Source organism: Oncorhynchus masou, chromosome 30 (genome assembly GCF_036934945.1).
Source record: "Oncorhynchus masou masou isolate Uvic2021 chromosome 30, UVic_Omas_1.1, whole genome shotgun sequence".
Classification (NCBI taxonomy): domain Eukaryota; kingdom Metazoa; phylum Chordata; class Actinopteri; order Salmoniformes; family Salmonidae; genus Oncorhynchus; species Oncorhynchus masou.
The window spans coordinates 46,201,593-46,217,316 of record NC_088241.1 but is presented as its reverse complement, the minus strand read 5'-3'; the positions used below and the strand labels follow the sequence as shown (position 1 = coordinate 46,217,316).

Here is a 15,724-nt window from a genome sequence, read left to right as displayed (position 1 = left end):
TCAGTCCAGCCTCTCTCAGCCTATTGAGGACAGTCTGAGCACTGATGGAGGGATTGTGCATTGCTGGTGTAACTCGTGCAGTTGTTATTGCCATCCTGTAAATGTCCGGCAGGTGTGATGTTCGGTTGTACCGATCCTGTGCAGGTGTTGTTACACGTGGTCTGCCACTGCGAGGACAATCAGCTGTCCGTCCTGTCTCCCTGTAGTGCTGTCTTAGGCATCTCACAGTATGGACATTGCAATTTATTGCCCTGGCCACTGCAGTCCTCATGCCTGCTTGCAGCATGCCTAAGGCACGTTCACACAGATGAGCAGGGACCCTGGGCATTTTTCTTTCTTGTGGTGTTTTTCAGAGTCAGTAGAAAGGCCTCTTTAGTGTCCTAGGTTTTCATAACTGTGACCTTAATTGCCTACTGTCTGTAAGCTGTTGTGTCTTAACAACCGTTCCACAGGTGCATGTTCATTAATTGTTTAAGGTTCATTGAACAAGCATGGGAAACAGTGTTAAACCCTTTACAATGAAGATATGTGAAGTTATTTGGATTTTTACAAATTATATTTGAAAAACATGGTCCTGAAAAAGGGACGTTTCTTTTTTTGCTGAGTTTAGTAGATTAGAAACCTGTAGAAATGCAGGTAAGTAGTCAGGTGGTGGAATGGTAATGAATCAAATATGATTTTATCTTACTGACCAGCCTCACTGACCTATATTTAGCTTGGAATTCCTGTGACATGTTTATTTGATATATTGTAAATGTCACTTATTATTGTAATTTTGCTGACAACCAACTTGTAACAAATGGACCTATGAATACAAGTTGAACTTGAGCTCAGTTGACTTATGTGTCTAATATGATCCATTCCAGATGAGAGATGTCATTGGGGCAGCCACCACAGGCCAGACCTACTTTCGTTCCTCCATGGACAACACTGTGTATTATATGGTGTCAAATAACATCCCCAAACTGTGCCAGAACAGAATACGCACCTGGTACAACTACACCTGGGACGCCCAGGGCATGCTGGGTAAGGAAACTCAGGCTGGGTCTCAAGTGGCACTCTATTCCCTATTTGAGAAGCAACCTCAATATTTTACTTCAAGCATTAAAGGTATACTCTACAAAATGACGTTGCCAGGAGCAGCACCAGAAACAGTGAGATGAGCGAGATGCAACACTTCGCTCTCCCACAGTCACACACAGTATCTGTGCATGTGCACGGGTTTGCTTCACACAGTGTACAGCGTGGTATAACAGTGGAGAAGTTGAGCCTCGCACTTCAACACTCTTAGTTGTTCCAGAAATTGACCCACTATGCTGTTAACTTTCTGCATCTACATCATATCGCCGAGTATACCTTTAACAGAGGCTCAGGTCTAAGTGAATAAGAGTTCTGTTCGATAAGACATCCGTAATTACCTGTGTATTTATGGTTCTTCTTGCCTGCCTTTAGATGAGTCTGAGCTGCTGGAGCAGATGCCTCTCGTCATGAGGACAGCCATTGCTGTTGACATCAACCTGGCTACCTTCCAGAAAATTGATCTATTTAAGGTACACACGAAAGCATGTATGCAAGCACACTAGTGGTGCGTGAGTCCGCTATGTGATAAAGTGAAAATCTGAGGCCCTAACCCGACCCTAACCTGCTAATATAGAACATGCGCTATAGGCTACAGTCAGAGACTGCAGAATGATTTTTTGAAAGGGGGTGCAGAGTTGTTTTGATTTAGATATGTTTCTGTTTATAATTTCCAATATTTTTTGTAGGCTATTTATTTGTCAATTTGTCTATAGTTAGATACATGTAGCTTTTCTTTTGACCTTATATGTTGCCGTAGAAGACTAAATAAACCCTTGCTCACCAGAATAATATCAATAATCGTGAATGAATGATTCAATCGAGTTGACATCGATAAAGTTCTCTCTGTCATCTCTGCTTCTTTCGCAGAGCAAAGACGTTTAGGGACCTGCGATAAAATGCAATACATTTTTTTTTACTGGAAATATTTTCTGTGCAAAATTTCCAAATGACAAATATTTGACCAGTTGTAAGGACATAGAAAGCTGTGAAAACGACCCAACATGTTTCTGGTAATATTTCAGGTTGGATTGGAAGCATATTTTATGTGGTTGAAATACTATCAGCTTTTATGATGCTGATAACCTCTACAGACAGTATCTAACTGCGAGTTCACATTCTCTCAAGATGGTGAAAGAAAGAAATCACACCACTCCTGTTCCCAAGTCAATATTTACCCTACATTTGGTGTATCATTTTAATGCAAGACATACTTAATTCTGCAGTAGTTAATATTAAGGCTGTGTGAGAGGTTATAGACCTACAGTCAGTGTCCAGATTTCTGTTTCCATTTCGTCCATCTGAACAGTAGGCTACGGTTCCCTTGATGTGCCATAGGCCTATTTGAAGCTACCAGTTCTCACAGTCTCACTTCAGAATTAGACGTTCATCCATGTTTCTCTCAAATGTCACATTTCAAAGTTGTTCCAAACATCAAATTTCCAAGTGTTTAAGGTTAAGTTTAGACATTAACTCTGAATGTTTAAGGTTAGGGTTAAGTCCAGGCATTAACTCCAAATTCTTAAGGTTAGGCATTAACTTTGAATGGTTAAGGTTTGGGATAGGCTTAAAACTCAAATGTAAAAAACAATTTTCTATCGATGGATTCAAACGTGCAACATTTGGAATCCAAGGCAAATACTTATGCCCATCTGCCATCCCCATCTGCCACCACCTACTTGAACGTAACAGCTCTCGCTGTTGCCCCTAGTGGCCGGTATCCATGGTCATCTCCTGACATACTCCGAAATGGATGTACGTCGAATACTGACTTGTATCACTGGTGACCTGGCTGATTTTAAGTCCCCATCTTGTTATTGTCGATTTTAGATAGCACCTCACAATCATCACAAATAACATAGCAAGCACTTCTATCATCCTCTTTCACCACTTCACCAAATCTTTCCCAAACATTACTTTTCTGACCGTCTCTTCTCTTTGTTTTCAACACTCCATTTTGCAGCTTTTCACTTATTGAATTAAACTATGACATTTTCGTTTTTGCCTCTGTGGATTGATGTGTATTTTTTCTGCCCGTTCCCAAAAGCATTGGGCGTGTAGTGTATTTGGCTCATGTACAGTACAGTTAGGCCTTAAAACGAGCGCCTCATGTCCACCAGATACATCATACACTTACTTTGCATTCAGTTGGAAGTCATTCATTGTCAATGGAGCAGTCTGCAACGCTATGTTAGGGGTGCCGCGGTGCTATGTTAGGGGTGCCGTGGTGCGTTCTGTGTACCACGTGTTCAATATTTTCAGCTCATTCGTTGCTTTACCATGCGGTGGTACAAACAGAAGAGCAAACACAGACTCCAACCAGCTAGCTTTTAGCAAGATGAAAAGCAAAGCACATAGGTCAAGTACTGAAAATGCGGGCCAGCAAAACAAACAAAATGCATCTGGTGGACATCAAGCATTAGGCTTACACACTAATGCCAGATAGCCTATATTAATTAAAGGAAAACCTAAATGTAGCCTATAGACATAAATTGCATTAGAATTATACATTTATGGATTTTATAAGGTATTGTTTTCTCTTTATTCAAATCGCCCGCCCGCAACCCACCCGCCCTTCATCCATACAATATTTCATGACCCTAAACCCGCCAGGATATGAGTCAACCCGCGCATCATTAACACGCACACACACTTCACACACACACGCTTATAAAAAAGCACAGACAAACATTACTTAAAGGAAAACTCCATCCAAAAACTATATTTCGGTATTTGTTTCATTAGGCCATTGTTGATATAGGCCCAAAATATTTTGCATGTCAGCGATCAAATTTTCAAGATATATAACTTTCAAAGTACAGAAATACAGTCAGTATGATGCATTTTGCATCATATCTTGAATTTTCCTTTAATCAACCTCACAGAAATGTGTACATGTAATACCTTGTGATGCTTTAGTCTATGATGTTGAATTGTATTTCCTCAGGGTTGTGATAACCAGATGTTGGTAGACATGTTGCTGAGGCTCAAGTCTATTATATATCTACCTGGGGACTTTGTGGTACAGAAGGTGAGTTTGTGTGTGAGTGTGTTTTATTGACTACTTTCTCTATCTGCTGCTGCCGAAGCACTTCCTTGACCATGTCAAACATAATCCTGTCAACGCTGGAGGTGAAATTACGTAGAGGGAGAGAGGGAGAGAGGGAGAGAGGGAGAGAGGGAGAGAGGGAGAGAGGGAGAGAGGGAGATAAAAAAAAGGGGTGATAGAGAGAGACGCAGTCATGGAATTAGCTGTTTCATGTAGTCTATAAAGGAACTATTAAGTACGGTCAGCTCACACTATTTCGTCCGCATAGGGTAATATTGGTAAAGACATGCAGTATACTCAGCTTTTTAAAATCATCTATATGTGTGTATATTTGGTTCCCCATAGGTAGATAATGTTAAAAGAGATGTACAGTGCCTTCAGAAAGTATTCATACCCCTTGATTTATTCCACTATTATTGCACACAGAGTGAATCCATGCAACTTACTATGTGACAATTGTCATAACTCTCCTGTGTCGATCTGAAGGATCGGGTTACAGGGGGGTCCGCTCTACAGCATGCTCTCTCTCATAGAGGGGGAGAGCGGAAAGTAGACTGTTTTATGGACGGTCATAAAATACGCTGTCTCTATGCTCTGTAGTGTTCGAGGTTGGAATCTAAACTATGGAACACAGAGAGACCATTGGCCATCAAAAGATTGAATAATGATGTTTCTATTTTTGAGAATGTGGGAATGGTCCGTGGACACTTAAGGGATAGTCATGTCGAGTGTGTTTCATTTGGTGACCTAATGAAGGACAGGAAACACACATAACTGTATCTCTTAAAGTGTACAGTCCCCACGTTGGAATAGCTACACTTCTACAGGCCACGTAGACCATACAGCTGTAGATTTGGCTACACGGCTGGAAATGGTTCAACTCTGAGACTATTGGTCACTACAGAATTTCCTAGACGTGTATAATTACTAGACTGAATCGAGAAATTACAGTTGAAGTCGGACGTTTACATACACTTAGGTCGGCGTCATTATAACTCGTTTTTCAACCACTCCACACATTTCTTGTTAACAAACTATAGTTTTGGCAAGTCGGTTGGGACAGCTACTTTGTGCATGACACAAGTAATGTTTCCAACAATTGTTTACAGACAGACTATTTCACTTATAATTCACTGTATCACAATTCCAGTGGGTCAGAAGTTTACATACACTAAGTTGACTGTGCCTTGAAACAGCTTGGAACATTTCAGAAAATGATATCATGGCGTTAGAAGCTTCTGATAGGCTAATTGACATCATTTGAGTCAATTGGAGGTGTACCTGTGGATGTATTTCAAGGCCTACCTTCAAACTCAGTGCCTCTTTGATTGACATAATGGGAAAATCTAAAGAAATCAGCCAAGACCTCAGAAAAAAAATTGTAGACCTACCTTCAAGCAATTTCCATGCCTGAAGGTACCACGTTCATCTGTACAAACAATAGTACGCAAGTATAAACACCATGGGACCACGCAGCCGTCATACCGCTCAGGAAGGAGACTCGTTCTGTCTCCTAGAGATGAACATACTTTGGTGCGAAAAGTGCTTATCAATTCCAGAACAACAGCAAAAAAATAATAATAATAAATAAATTCACCCAACTTATTGTGGGAAGCTTGTGGGAGGCTACCCGAAAAGTTTGATCCAAGTTCAACAATTTAAAGGCAATGCTACCAAATACTAATTGACTGTATGTAAACTTCTGACCACTGGGAATGTGATGAAAGAAAGAAATGCTCAAATAAATCATTCTCTCTACTATTATTCTGAGATTTCACATTCTTAAAATAAAGTGGTGACCTACTGACCTAAGACATAGATTTTTTTACTTGGATTAAATGTCAGGAATTGTGAAAAACGGAGTTTAAATGTATTTGACTAAGGTGTATGTAAACTTCAGACTTCAACTGTACGTAAGTCTAGTATGAGAATACTGACTACCGTGGAACTATCTATTCTATGCAACGACCAACGGTAGGCCTGACGTATCCATTATAACAGACCCTATCCAGAGCTGCGGAGAAAGCTACAACCACAAAGAACATTGTGACTTCTGGGGAAGTTAACCAGAGACTCTCTGATGAACTGACTCTCCAGCAGACGGACCGGTGATTCCAACAGCAACGGCATACGGGCGTAAATATATACATTGCAATTATTCTCGAAAAAGCAGCCGTTCATGTGCAAAGGATTATCATTTCAATTAATATAATTATGGACTGTGTATAGTGAATCCATTTTGCCTTGCCTGCTCTTTCTCAGTCCCCACCCCTTTCCTTTGTCTACCAAGCCGTCATATCGGCTTCGTCCGCTAGAGACTTTGTCTTTGTATCATGTAGTAACCCAAATATCTACTGTTTGTTTGTTATGTAATTCTGTTTGATTAGTTAGTTAGTTAGTAAATCAATAATTAAGCCAATTTTTATATCGCTGATTCATGATTTAGGCTAGGGTTCGTGCAGGTCTCCAAGGGTTTGCGACGTTCAGTAATGAGTACTGATGAGGTAATAATAATTAATTAACAGAAGACTGTAATTGATCAGATTTTAAAATATCTTAAGAGTTATATTCTGTAAATTATAACTCTGTAAATCACCATTTTCCATGGTGCCCCACATTCCTAGTTAATTAATGTTTGCATGATTATTTCAATCACGTAATACTTAAACCTAGAGAACTGATTTGATATAAATAAGTCTTCACATTTAATGAATGCCCAGACACGACACAATTTTACTCCTGAACATATTTAGGCTTGTCATAACGAAGGAGTTGAATGCTTACTGACTCAAAACCATTCAGCTTTTCATTTTTTATTCATTTGTTAAAAATTCCACTTTGACATTATGGGGGTATTGCCAGTGACACAAAATCTAAATGTAATCTATTTTAAATTCAGGCTGTAACCCAACAAAATGTGGAAAAAGTCAAGGGGTGTGAATAATCTCTGAAGGCACTGTACATCATGGGGTGTGAATACTTTCTGAAGGCACTGTACATCTATAGCATGACAGTTTTCTGTCTAACTATCTTATCCCGTAGGGAGATATTGGTAAAGAGATGTACATAATCAAGTCTGGAGCAGTACAGGTGGTTGGTGGACCAGATAACTCCATCGTGTTCGTTACACTGAAGGCCGGCTGTGTGTTTGGAGAAATCAGGTACAGAACAGAGCTCTCCTGTGAACATGAAACAATGGGTTGCATCTGAAATGGCACACTATTTCCTACAGTGCACTATTTGACCAGGGCCCATATAATAAGGCTCTGTTAAAAAGTAATCCTCTATGCACTCTAATCAAAAGTAGTGCACTATCGGCCTCCCGGGTGGCGCAGTGGTTAAGGGCACTGTACTGCAAGTTGTGCACTATGTAGGAAATACAGTGCCTTGCGAAAGTATTCGGCCCCCATGAACTTTGCGACCTTTTGCCACATTTCAGGCTTCAAACATAAAGATATAAAACTGTATTTTTTTGTGAAGAATCAACAACAAGTGGGACACAATCATGAAGTGGAACGACATTTATTGGATATTTCAAACTTTTTTAACAAATCAAAAACTGAAAAATTGGGCGTGCAAAATTATTCAGCCCCCTTAAGATAATACTTTGTAGCGCCACCTTTTGCTGCGATTACAGCTGTAAGTCGCTTGGGGTATGTCTCTATCAGTTTTGCACATCGAGAGACTGAAATTTTTTCCCATTCCTCCTTGCAAAACAGCTCGAGTTCAGTGAGGTTGGATGGAGAGCATTTGTGAACAGCAGTTTTCAGTTCTTTCCACAGATTCTCGATTGGATTCAGGTCTGGACTTTGACTTGGCCATTCTAACACCTGGATATGTTTATTTTTGAACCATTCCATTGTAGATTTTGCTTTATGTTTTGGATCATTGTCTTGTTGGAAGACAAATCTCCGTCCCAGTCTCAGGTCTTTTGCAGACTCCACCAGGTTTTCTTCCAGAATGGTCCTGTATTTGGCTCCATCCATCTTCCCATCAATTTTAACCATCTTCCCTGTCCCTGCTGAAGAAAAGCAGGCCCAAACCATGATGCTGCCACCACCATGTTTGACAGTGGGGATGGTGTGTTCAGGGTGATGAGCTGTGTTGCTTTTTTACGCCAAACATAACGTTTTGCATTGTTGCCAAAAAGTTCAATTTTGGTTTCATCTGACCAGAGCACCTTCTTCCACATGTTTGGTGTGTCTCCCAGGTGGCTTGTGGCAAACTTTAAACGACACTTTTTATGGATATCTTTAAGAAATGGCTTTCTTCTTGCCACTCTTCCATAAAGGCCAGATTTGTGCAATATACGACTGATTGTTGTCCTATGGACAGAGTCTCCCACCTCAGCTGTAGATCTCTGCAGTTCATCCAGAGTGATCATGGGCCTCTTGGCTGCATCTCTGATCAGTCTTCTCCTTGTATGAGCTGAAAGTTTAGAGGGACGGCCAGGTCTTGGTAGATTTGCAGTGGTCTGATACTCCTTCCATTTCAATATTGTCGCTTGCACAGTGCTCCTTGGGATGTTTTAAAGCTTGGGAAATCTTTTTGTATCCAAATCCGGCTTTAAACTTCTTCACAACAGTATCTCAGACCTGCCTGGTGTGTTCCTTGTTCTTCATGATGCTCTCTGCGCTTTTAACGGACCTCTGAGACTATCACAGTGCAGGTGCATTTATACGGAGACTTGATTACACACAGGTGATTGTATTTATCATCATTAGTCATTTAGGTCAACATTGGATCATTCCGAGATCCTCACTGAACTTCTGGAGAGAGTTTGCTGCACTGAAAGTAAAGGGGCTGAATAATTTTGCACTCCCAATTTTCAGTTTTTGATTTGTTAAAAAAGTTTGAAATATCCAATAAATGTCGTTCCACTTCATGATTGTGTCCCACTTGTTGTTGATTCTTCACAAAAAAATACAGTTTTATATCTTTATGTTTGAAGCCTGAAATGTGGCAAAAGGTCGTAAAGTTCAAGGGGGCCGAATACTTTCGCAAGGCACTGTAGGCTGCCATTTCGGATGCAGACATGGTGTAGCCTACACCAAGACGCCTTGTTGTGAGTTTATATTATACAATTGGAGTGTTTTTCTTCAACAGTCTGTTGCAATCGTCTAAAGATGGCGGGAACAGGAGGACAGCTAATGTCAAAGCTCACGGCTTTGCTAACCTGTCCGTCCTGGAAAAGAAGGATCTCTTTGAAATTCTGGTCCACTACCCAATGGCTCAGAAGGTTCTGGCCAGGAAAGGAAAGTAAGAGAGGAGATTGGCTGTATTATTGGTACTGCATTGGATTAGTTCCTAGTTTTAATCAAAGATAATTAGTTAGTAGTAGTAGTAGTCTCTTGTAGGGGAAACATTTCAAATGCTAAATAATACTGCTTCCCTGCTAACCTTTATCAATACAAATATGTATTTGGATACTCCATCTATACGGTAATAGCTCATCAAACTCTATTTATAGTTTATTGAGCTATAGATGGACTATTCACATAAAATGTTGTCATGTAATAGAGATATACCTGACTCCTTTTTGACTAATTATTTTCCAAGGAAACTGATGAAGGCTAAGGGTCCAGCTGCTGCTAAGGCTGTTGAAGATAAAAAGAAAGGACTGGCACTGTTCGGACCCAAACCCCCCACTCCTAAAATGCTGCGTATCTTTGGGGGCAACAAAGGCTTTTTGGAGAAACTCAAGGTAAGAAACATCCCTTACTCTCACTTTGACCTGTTGTTAACAACAGGCATGTACCATATATATGTTCAGTTCCAGTTGATAATGTACAAGGCAACTTTATAAATACTGTTTGTGGCTCAAGCTGGTTTGTAATCTACTGTACTGTGTTGTGGTTTTCTTTCTCTTGTAGCATGCCACTCAAAATCATAAAGATTGAGAATATCAAACTGCATCGTTTCTCATATGTATTACTTTTGTGGTGAATTTACAGTGCATTATTGTTCAATCCCCTCTTTACTCACAGCTGAATGAACAGTATGTGAGTGTGTGTGTACAGAACACTATTTTGAGGGATTAGTGTAAGAGGGATACCCTCTACCCTCTCGCATACTATCCTTTAGAATTGTTTAATCTTTCAAAAACTTTATTAAGATGTGCAATAATTAAAGAAAAGACAAAGTGGAAAAAACTAATATTTCTAGAAGTATTTTGATCATTTTTCTTTTCATATCAATTATAAATGATATTTCAGGTTTAGAAACTGTTATTTTTTTGACCAATCACGATTTGTATTTGCCAATACACAACTCATGTAGTTTGTGGTGACAGTTATGGATTTTTTTTTTGTGGTGCCAATCAAAGGATTTATTTTTCTGTGTAACGGGTGAGTAACAGTTTAGCTACGAAACAAGCTACTTAAGTGACATTTAATACGATCTGTCTGCTTTGTAAGATACACATTTACCTAAATAAATAAATTCTCATTTACTAACAACTGCATCAGTTCCATAGTATCATATTCTTCTTCATGAACTATTGTGTGTTGTGTTGAATAGTAGTTGAATGTGAAAGCAAGCCAACCATGGAAATCTCAGTCCAATAATCCCCTTATCCAGGGTGGGACATTGTGAAGTCTTAGCTAGGAAAGGGGCGGGACTTTGTGATGTTTAATTAAGTAAGTGGTCTCCTCTCTGTATCTGTCCCCAGCTTTAACACACAGTAGCCAGTGAAGCTAAGAATAACCCAAATACTATATTCACTTTAACATAGCTGAGTTTAGCCCCTACCTAAGAGTCACAGTGCAATTATTCTGTTGCTACTTTACTATTGTGTATTAAGAAATGTACCCAAATCTGGTGTTAAACCTATTTGAAGTTTGTCGATCAACTCTTGGACTTCTCTGATTGATCAATTAATTTATTTGAATTCATTGTCAATTATCCAAACCTACTGCCAAGATTGCTGCAGCCATGGACAAGAAACAAAATGGCCTCCTATGGTAGAGTTGCTGCTCATTCAACACCTTTGAGTGGAGTACATTTACCAAACAGTCCAACGTCACAGGAAGAGTGTTGGAGATGTGAAGCAGCCATAGGTGGCAGTGATAGCTGCTCTCTGTTGAACCATCCCATAGGAAGAGTGGAGAAGTGTGAAGAGCAGAGGGGGAGTTCCTATGAAGGAATTAATGGAACTGGAGATTAATTACCTGAGGCAGGCTGTCGCTCCGACTGTCAGGCATTCAGGGTTAGACAGTTGGTTAGACAGAGGAGAGAGTCTAAGGATCAGATCTGTTACCCTGGATAGGCTCACCGGGTTCTCTGTTGACCACACTGCCCACTAGCCAAACAACCACCATGTTTGGCAAGCTCAAAGCACTGTTCTCGGTGCCCGAGCCACCTCCGAAGCCGGATGCCACTGCTGCTCCTGCCACGGCTCCTGCCCCCGCACCAGCTCCTGCTCCTGCCCCAGCACCTCCAGCAAAGGTAAGGCATCGCCTCTCTGTCCTAAACACTACAGCGGGATATATCATTGAAAGTGTTTTCCGGCAGGATGAATACTTAGACATAGGGGTAGAAATGTATTCATTTTTAGAGCGGTTTGAATAAACACTGCCTCTATATTATTACCACTGATTATATAGATATTGTGGGACTTTAGTATAATGACTGGCTGTTATTGATGTATGTAACTGTTGTTTAGGATTGTTTCTGAATGTCTTAAACTGTACACAGGATTAAATGGCCCTAAAGATGTAATATAATATGGTTGACATATATACAGTCAACATACGGTTTGACTAATTAACCTTATCCCATGACAAATTGCTCAAAACAATATTGTCTTTATATTTTATAATGCTTGCTGTTTACCAAAAAAGTGGTGGGGCATCCAGTCTGCTGTTTGAATCCCAGATGGCCCCTTTAAAGTGGACAAAATGGCATGTTCTAAATTAATATTAGATTCAACAGTATCTCTCAGTGATTGTGACACTGGGCAGTGACTCATGAGATGGTGAGATGGACTGGACAGCAAACCATGTCAGCTGAGTCAGTCGGATTAGGGAAAGCCTCAGGTTGAAACAGGCTGGACTCTGAAGCATTTAAACCAAGCTATCTCAAATAACTCCTATCAACAGTATAGCATAGCACTTAGGGTTGAGAAGCACTATTAGCCTGGGTTTCAGGCTGAGTAATTGGCCTTTGTAGAGGAGAAGAAGTTGTCAACCAACATGAGATGAGGTGTAACCAAACATCATAATGGCGTTTAGAAGGAATATGTGTGACTCTTGCTCACAATTCAATTATTGATTATTTATCGAGTTAAAGTTCAAATTGTAACATTTCGGCCGTCAGTGGCCGGAGTAATTGGCCTTCTCAGTCTGGAAAGACTCTTATAGAAAGTGTTTGTTATTGAAGAGGAGGAGGGAGTTCATGTATGAAAGACACCGAGAGGATTTTCACTGATTAATTATTGGATCATCCTTTTCTTAGGATATGATTAAGATGTTTGTTAATAAGACAAAAACCATGAATCTATCATAGACCCCAAAGTAAGAAAATGCTCACTTTGGAGTTGACAGATGTACTGTCTACAAGCCATGAGTTTTCATACACTTTATTTCCAACATGGATTCTCCCTCCAAGTGCATCCTGGGCATTGAATGAAGAACCCAAGCCCTCCGAAAAATAATAGTTTGATTTTGTGAGATGGGATACACTTAACTGTTTCCACAGCATCATACTTATGAGTCCTGGCATACCGGACACCCCCGCACACCTCGCAAGGTGGGTGGGCCCACGAGCTCTGGGGGCCCATGCGCCTGTCATCGATGCCTATTTTTTTGTTGTAATAAATCCTCCAAAAAGGAATTCATGAACCTTTTTAATTTCCATATGTACTAGAAAGGTAAGTGCTTCTTTCTTGAGCTTCAAGAATATGACTGGTCAAAAAGCCTTAGGCCTTGAAAAATAAATAATTGAACTGATTGAAAGTAAGGGGATATCATGAACAAATACCTTGGTCAAGGCTACGGCCACAGTGCAATGAGTGGAGCTTACTCAGGTGTTCAAAAGCCTAATGCTTCTTAGGTAGTTCTTTGTGAGTTTTAATTTAGAAAATGATCTCTCCACAGAAGCAACAGTTACAGGGTTGGTTAAAAACTGTTTGATTGCAGTAGCAACATCAGGGAAACTGGGCAGAAGCGAGTGAGGATTCAAATCCCGCAGTTCTTTAATTGAGCCTCTCGCATTCTCATTAATTACAGGCCTCAACATGCTGTGGAAAGAGATTAGCTGTATAGGAGGCACTGGAACAATGTAATGCATAATGTCTCAGGAGGATTTCAGAAGACCAGTATCTAAAGTTGGATTTCATTTCATTTACACTTTTCTGTAGGCTATAAGCCAGACAAAACCTGCTGAGTTCAACAATAAATAGTGGCTAAATTTATCCTAAAGCCAGTGACTTTTTTCCACATCGTCATCGTGTGGTATCGTTTTTATAAAAGGTTTATAAATAGCAGCAACATACTGTATATAGCTATAGATAGTGGCTACAATGCATAATAAAACAATCCATAGTAAGCTCCAAAGTGTTTTGAGGGTGGACTGACTATATTATTTGGCATTGATAGACTGTTTTTACTTTCTATCCAAGCTGGGAGAGAGTGTGAGCAGGGCTCATGTCATGCAGGTTCAGGTAGGCTACAGGATAGTTGTATTTTTTTTAATCAATTGGTCGCTGATTATTATGCTGTCATATTGAAAATAAATTTGACAATCTGCAACGTTTGAATTTCCAACTTTAAATTACTGAACAAGTAATGATGTTATTGTTGCTTCGTGAAATGTTAGGCTTAACATGAGAAAATAACGACCAAATAGTTCTACCAATAAACATTTATCCATTAGCTAAAGCAAAGCTACAGGCTACATGACCTGGCACCACAGAAAGCCTATCATCGATTTGATAGGCAGCCGCAGAGACATGTCAAAAGATCGTTAGTCTAAACTTTGTGAGTGGCTGTTTGGCGGAGGCATTCTATATTTTGTATATTTTACGGAGGGGGTGGGAGACTCTGACCTTGCAGGGGTCCAGAGAAACTGTGTCACTTCGGTGCTAATGGACACCTGTCTTCATGTCTCATTGGACCATATCTAAGAGTAGGAGTGCTGATCTAGGATCAGTTTAGCCTTTTCAGGTAATAATGAATAAAAGGGGAAATCTGATCCTAGATCAGCATTACTCTACATCTGTTGGTGAATATGGGCTATTGTTTTTAGTGAGGTAACAGCGTTGTTTTCCCAGGAAGAGGAGAAGCCTGCAGAGAAAAAAGATGAGGAGAAGAAAGAGGAAGAACCTAAGAAGGAGGAGGCTAAACCAGCAGGTAAGTTTGTTTGTTTTCATCTAGCATTTTCTCTTGCTTCTATATGATATTGAACTTGCTCAGTTTGTGTCATATAATACTCAAACACAAGGGGACAGAATTAAGACTTTTCATTGTTGGCGTTTTGGCTGTGGCATACCCTTTGACACCCAGAAATGTTGCAGCCACAACATTAACGAAGTCTCATTCTACCCTCTTGTCTATGGATTTCCTGGAACTCCAGGAGATGTATGTTAACTGTGATCTCTGCTTTATTTTACCCAACAGTACTATATATAACAATGGGCTGGGTTTCAAGTAAAGAACAAAAACAAAACAGAAGTTGAAGGTTTCTGGCAAAAAAACGTATGTTTGATTTGGGATCCAGTTGAGTTTATTGTTGTGTAACTAACAGAGTATACTGCAAATAAAACATTTTTTGTTGATTACATTATTCCAAAAATACGTTTCCTTACACTGGGAATCTGGCAGACCTCTAAATGTGATTTTTAACAAGGCCCAAACTCCCAAAGTGATTGTGACATGTGAAGCTTTGGCTCCCTGATTCTTCAACATCCTCCCTTTCTCTCAGGCTCTCATTCAAAGATAGTAACTTACTACTACATTTTTCTCCATCATATCATTCAAGTATTTTATTTAGTAACAACTAAATTTGATTCCATTATATAATTAAATTGGTTTGTTTATCATATCATTCCAGTTAACTATTTCAATGCTGAGGTGAAAGATAAGCTAATGTTTGATCTACCTGTGTTGTTGAGACATGAGTGCTGGTTTGGGAAGTAGGACACACATGACAGCCTGCTCCCTAGTCCATCTGTCTGTTCCTATACATCAGCAGCAGAAACAACACATGTCCACTCCCTCGGCACCTTTTCTCTTTCACTAATCCACATCTCAGAGACACACACTGGCACTCAGTGCATTCTAGAACAACAAATGCTTCATTTATGATAGCTTTTTGTGTGTAATGCAGTAAGCAATTCCATTACTTTCAGATGTTGTCATGTTGTTTTTCCCCTAAGTAATATATATTGAGTATACAAAGCATGCTCTTTCCATGACATAGACTGCCCCGGTGAAAGCTACGATCCCATATTGATGTCACTTGTTAAATCCACTTCAATCAGTGTAGATGAAGAGGAGGAGACAGGTTAAAGAAGGATATTTAAGCCAAGACAATTGAGACATGTATTGTGTATGTGTGCCATTCAGAGGGTGAATGGGACAGACAGAATATTTACATTCC

General features: G+C 39.9%; 2 protein-coding genes across 2 annotated transcripts in view; both read left to right on the top strand.

Annotated features, from left to right (window-relative positions):
• The window catches only part of LOC135521652 (cyclic nucleotide-gated cation channel beta-3-like), a 30,563-nt gene extending 19,976 nt beyond the window's left edge, over positions 1–10,587 (top strand). The window contains exons 12-18 of the mRNA XM_064947336.1: positions 867–1,026; positions 1,453–1,550; positions 4,025–4,108; positions 7,169–7,287; positions 9,233–9,385; positions 9,686–9,830; positions 10,000–10,587. Of these exons, the coding sequence (XP_064803408.1) occupies positions 867–1,026; positions 1,453–1,550; positions 4,025–4,108; positions 7,169–7,287; positions 9,233–9,385; positions 9,686–9,830; positions 10,000–10,026 (786 nt within the window). The 3' untranslated portion in view covers positions 10,027–10,587. The remainder of the gene's footprint in view (positions 1–866; positions 1,027–1,452; positions 1,551–4,024; positions 4,109–7,168; positions 7,288–9,232; positions 9,386–9,685; positions 9,831–9,999) is intronic.
• An 856-nt stretch (positions 10,588–11,443) lies between these two features.
• Positions 11,444–15,724, top strand: part of LOC135521651 (cyclic nucleotide-gated cation channel beta-3-like) — a 31,941-nt gene continuing 27,660 nt past the window's right edge. Inside the window, exons 1-2 of the mRNA XM_064947335.1 lie at positions 11,444–11,572; positions 14,397–14,475. Coding sequence (XP_064803407.1) covers positions 11,444–11,572; positions 14,397–14,475 — 208 coding nt within the window. The remainder of the gene's footprint in view (positions 11,573–14,396; positions 14,476–15,724) is intronic.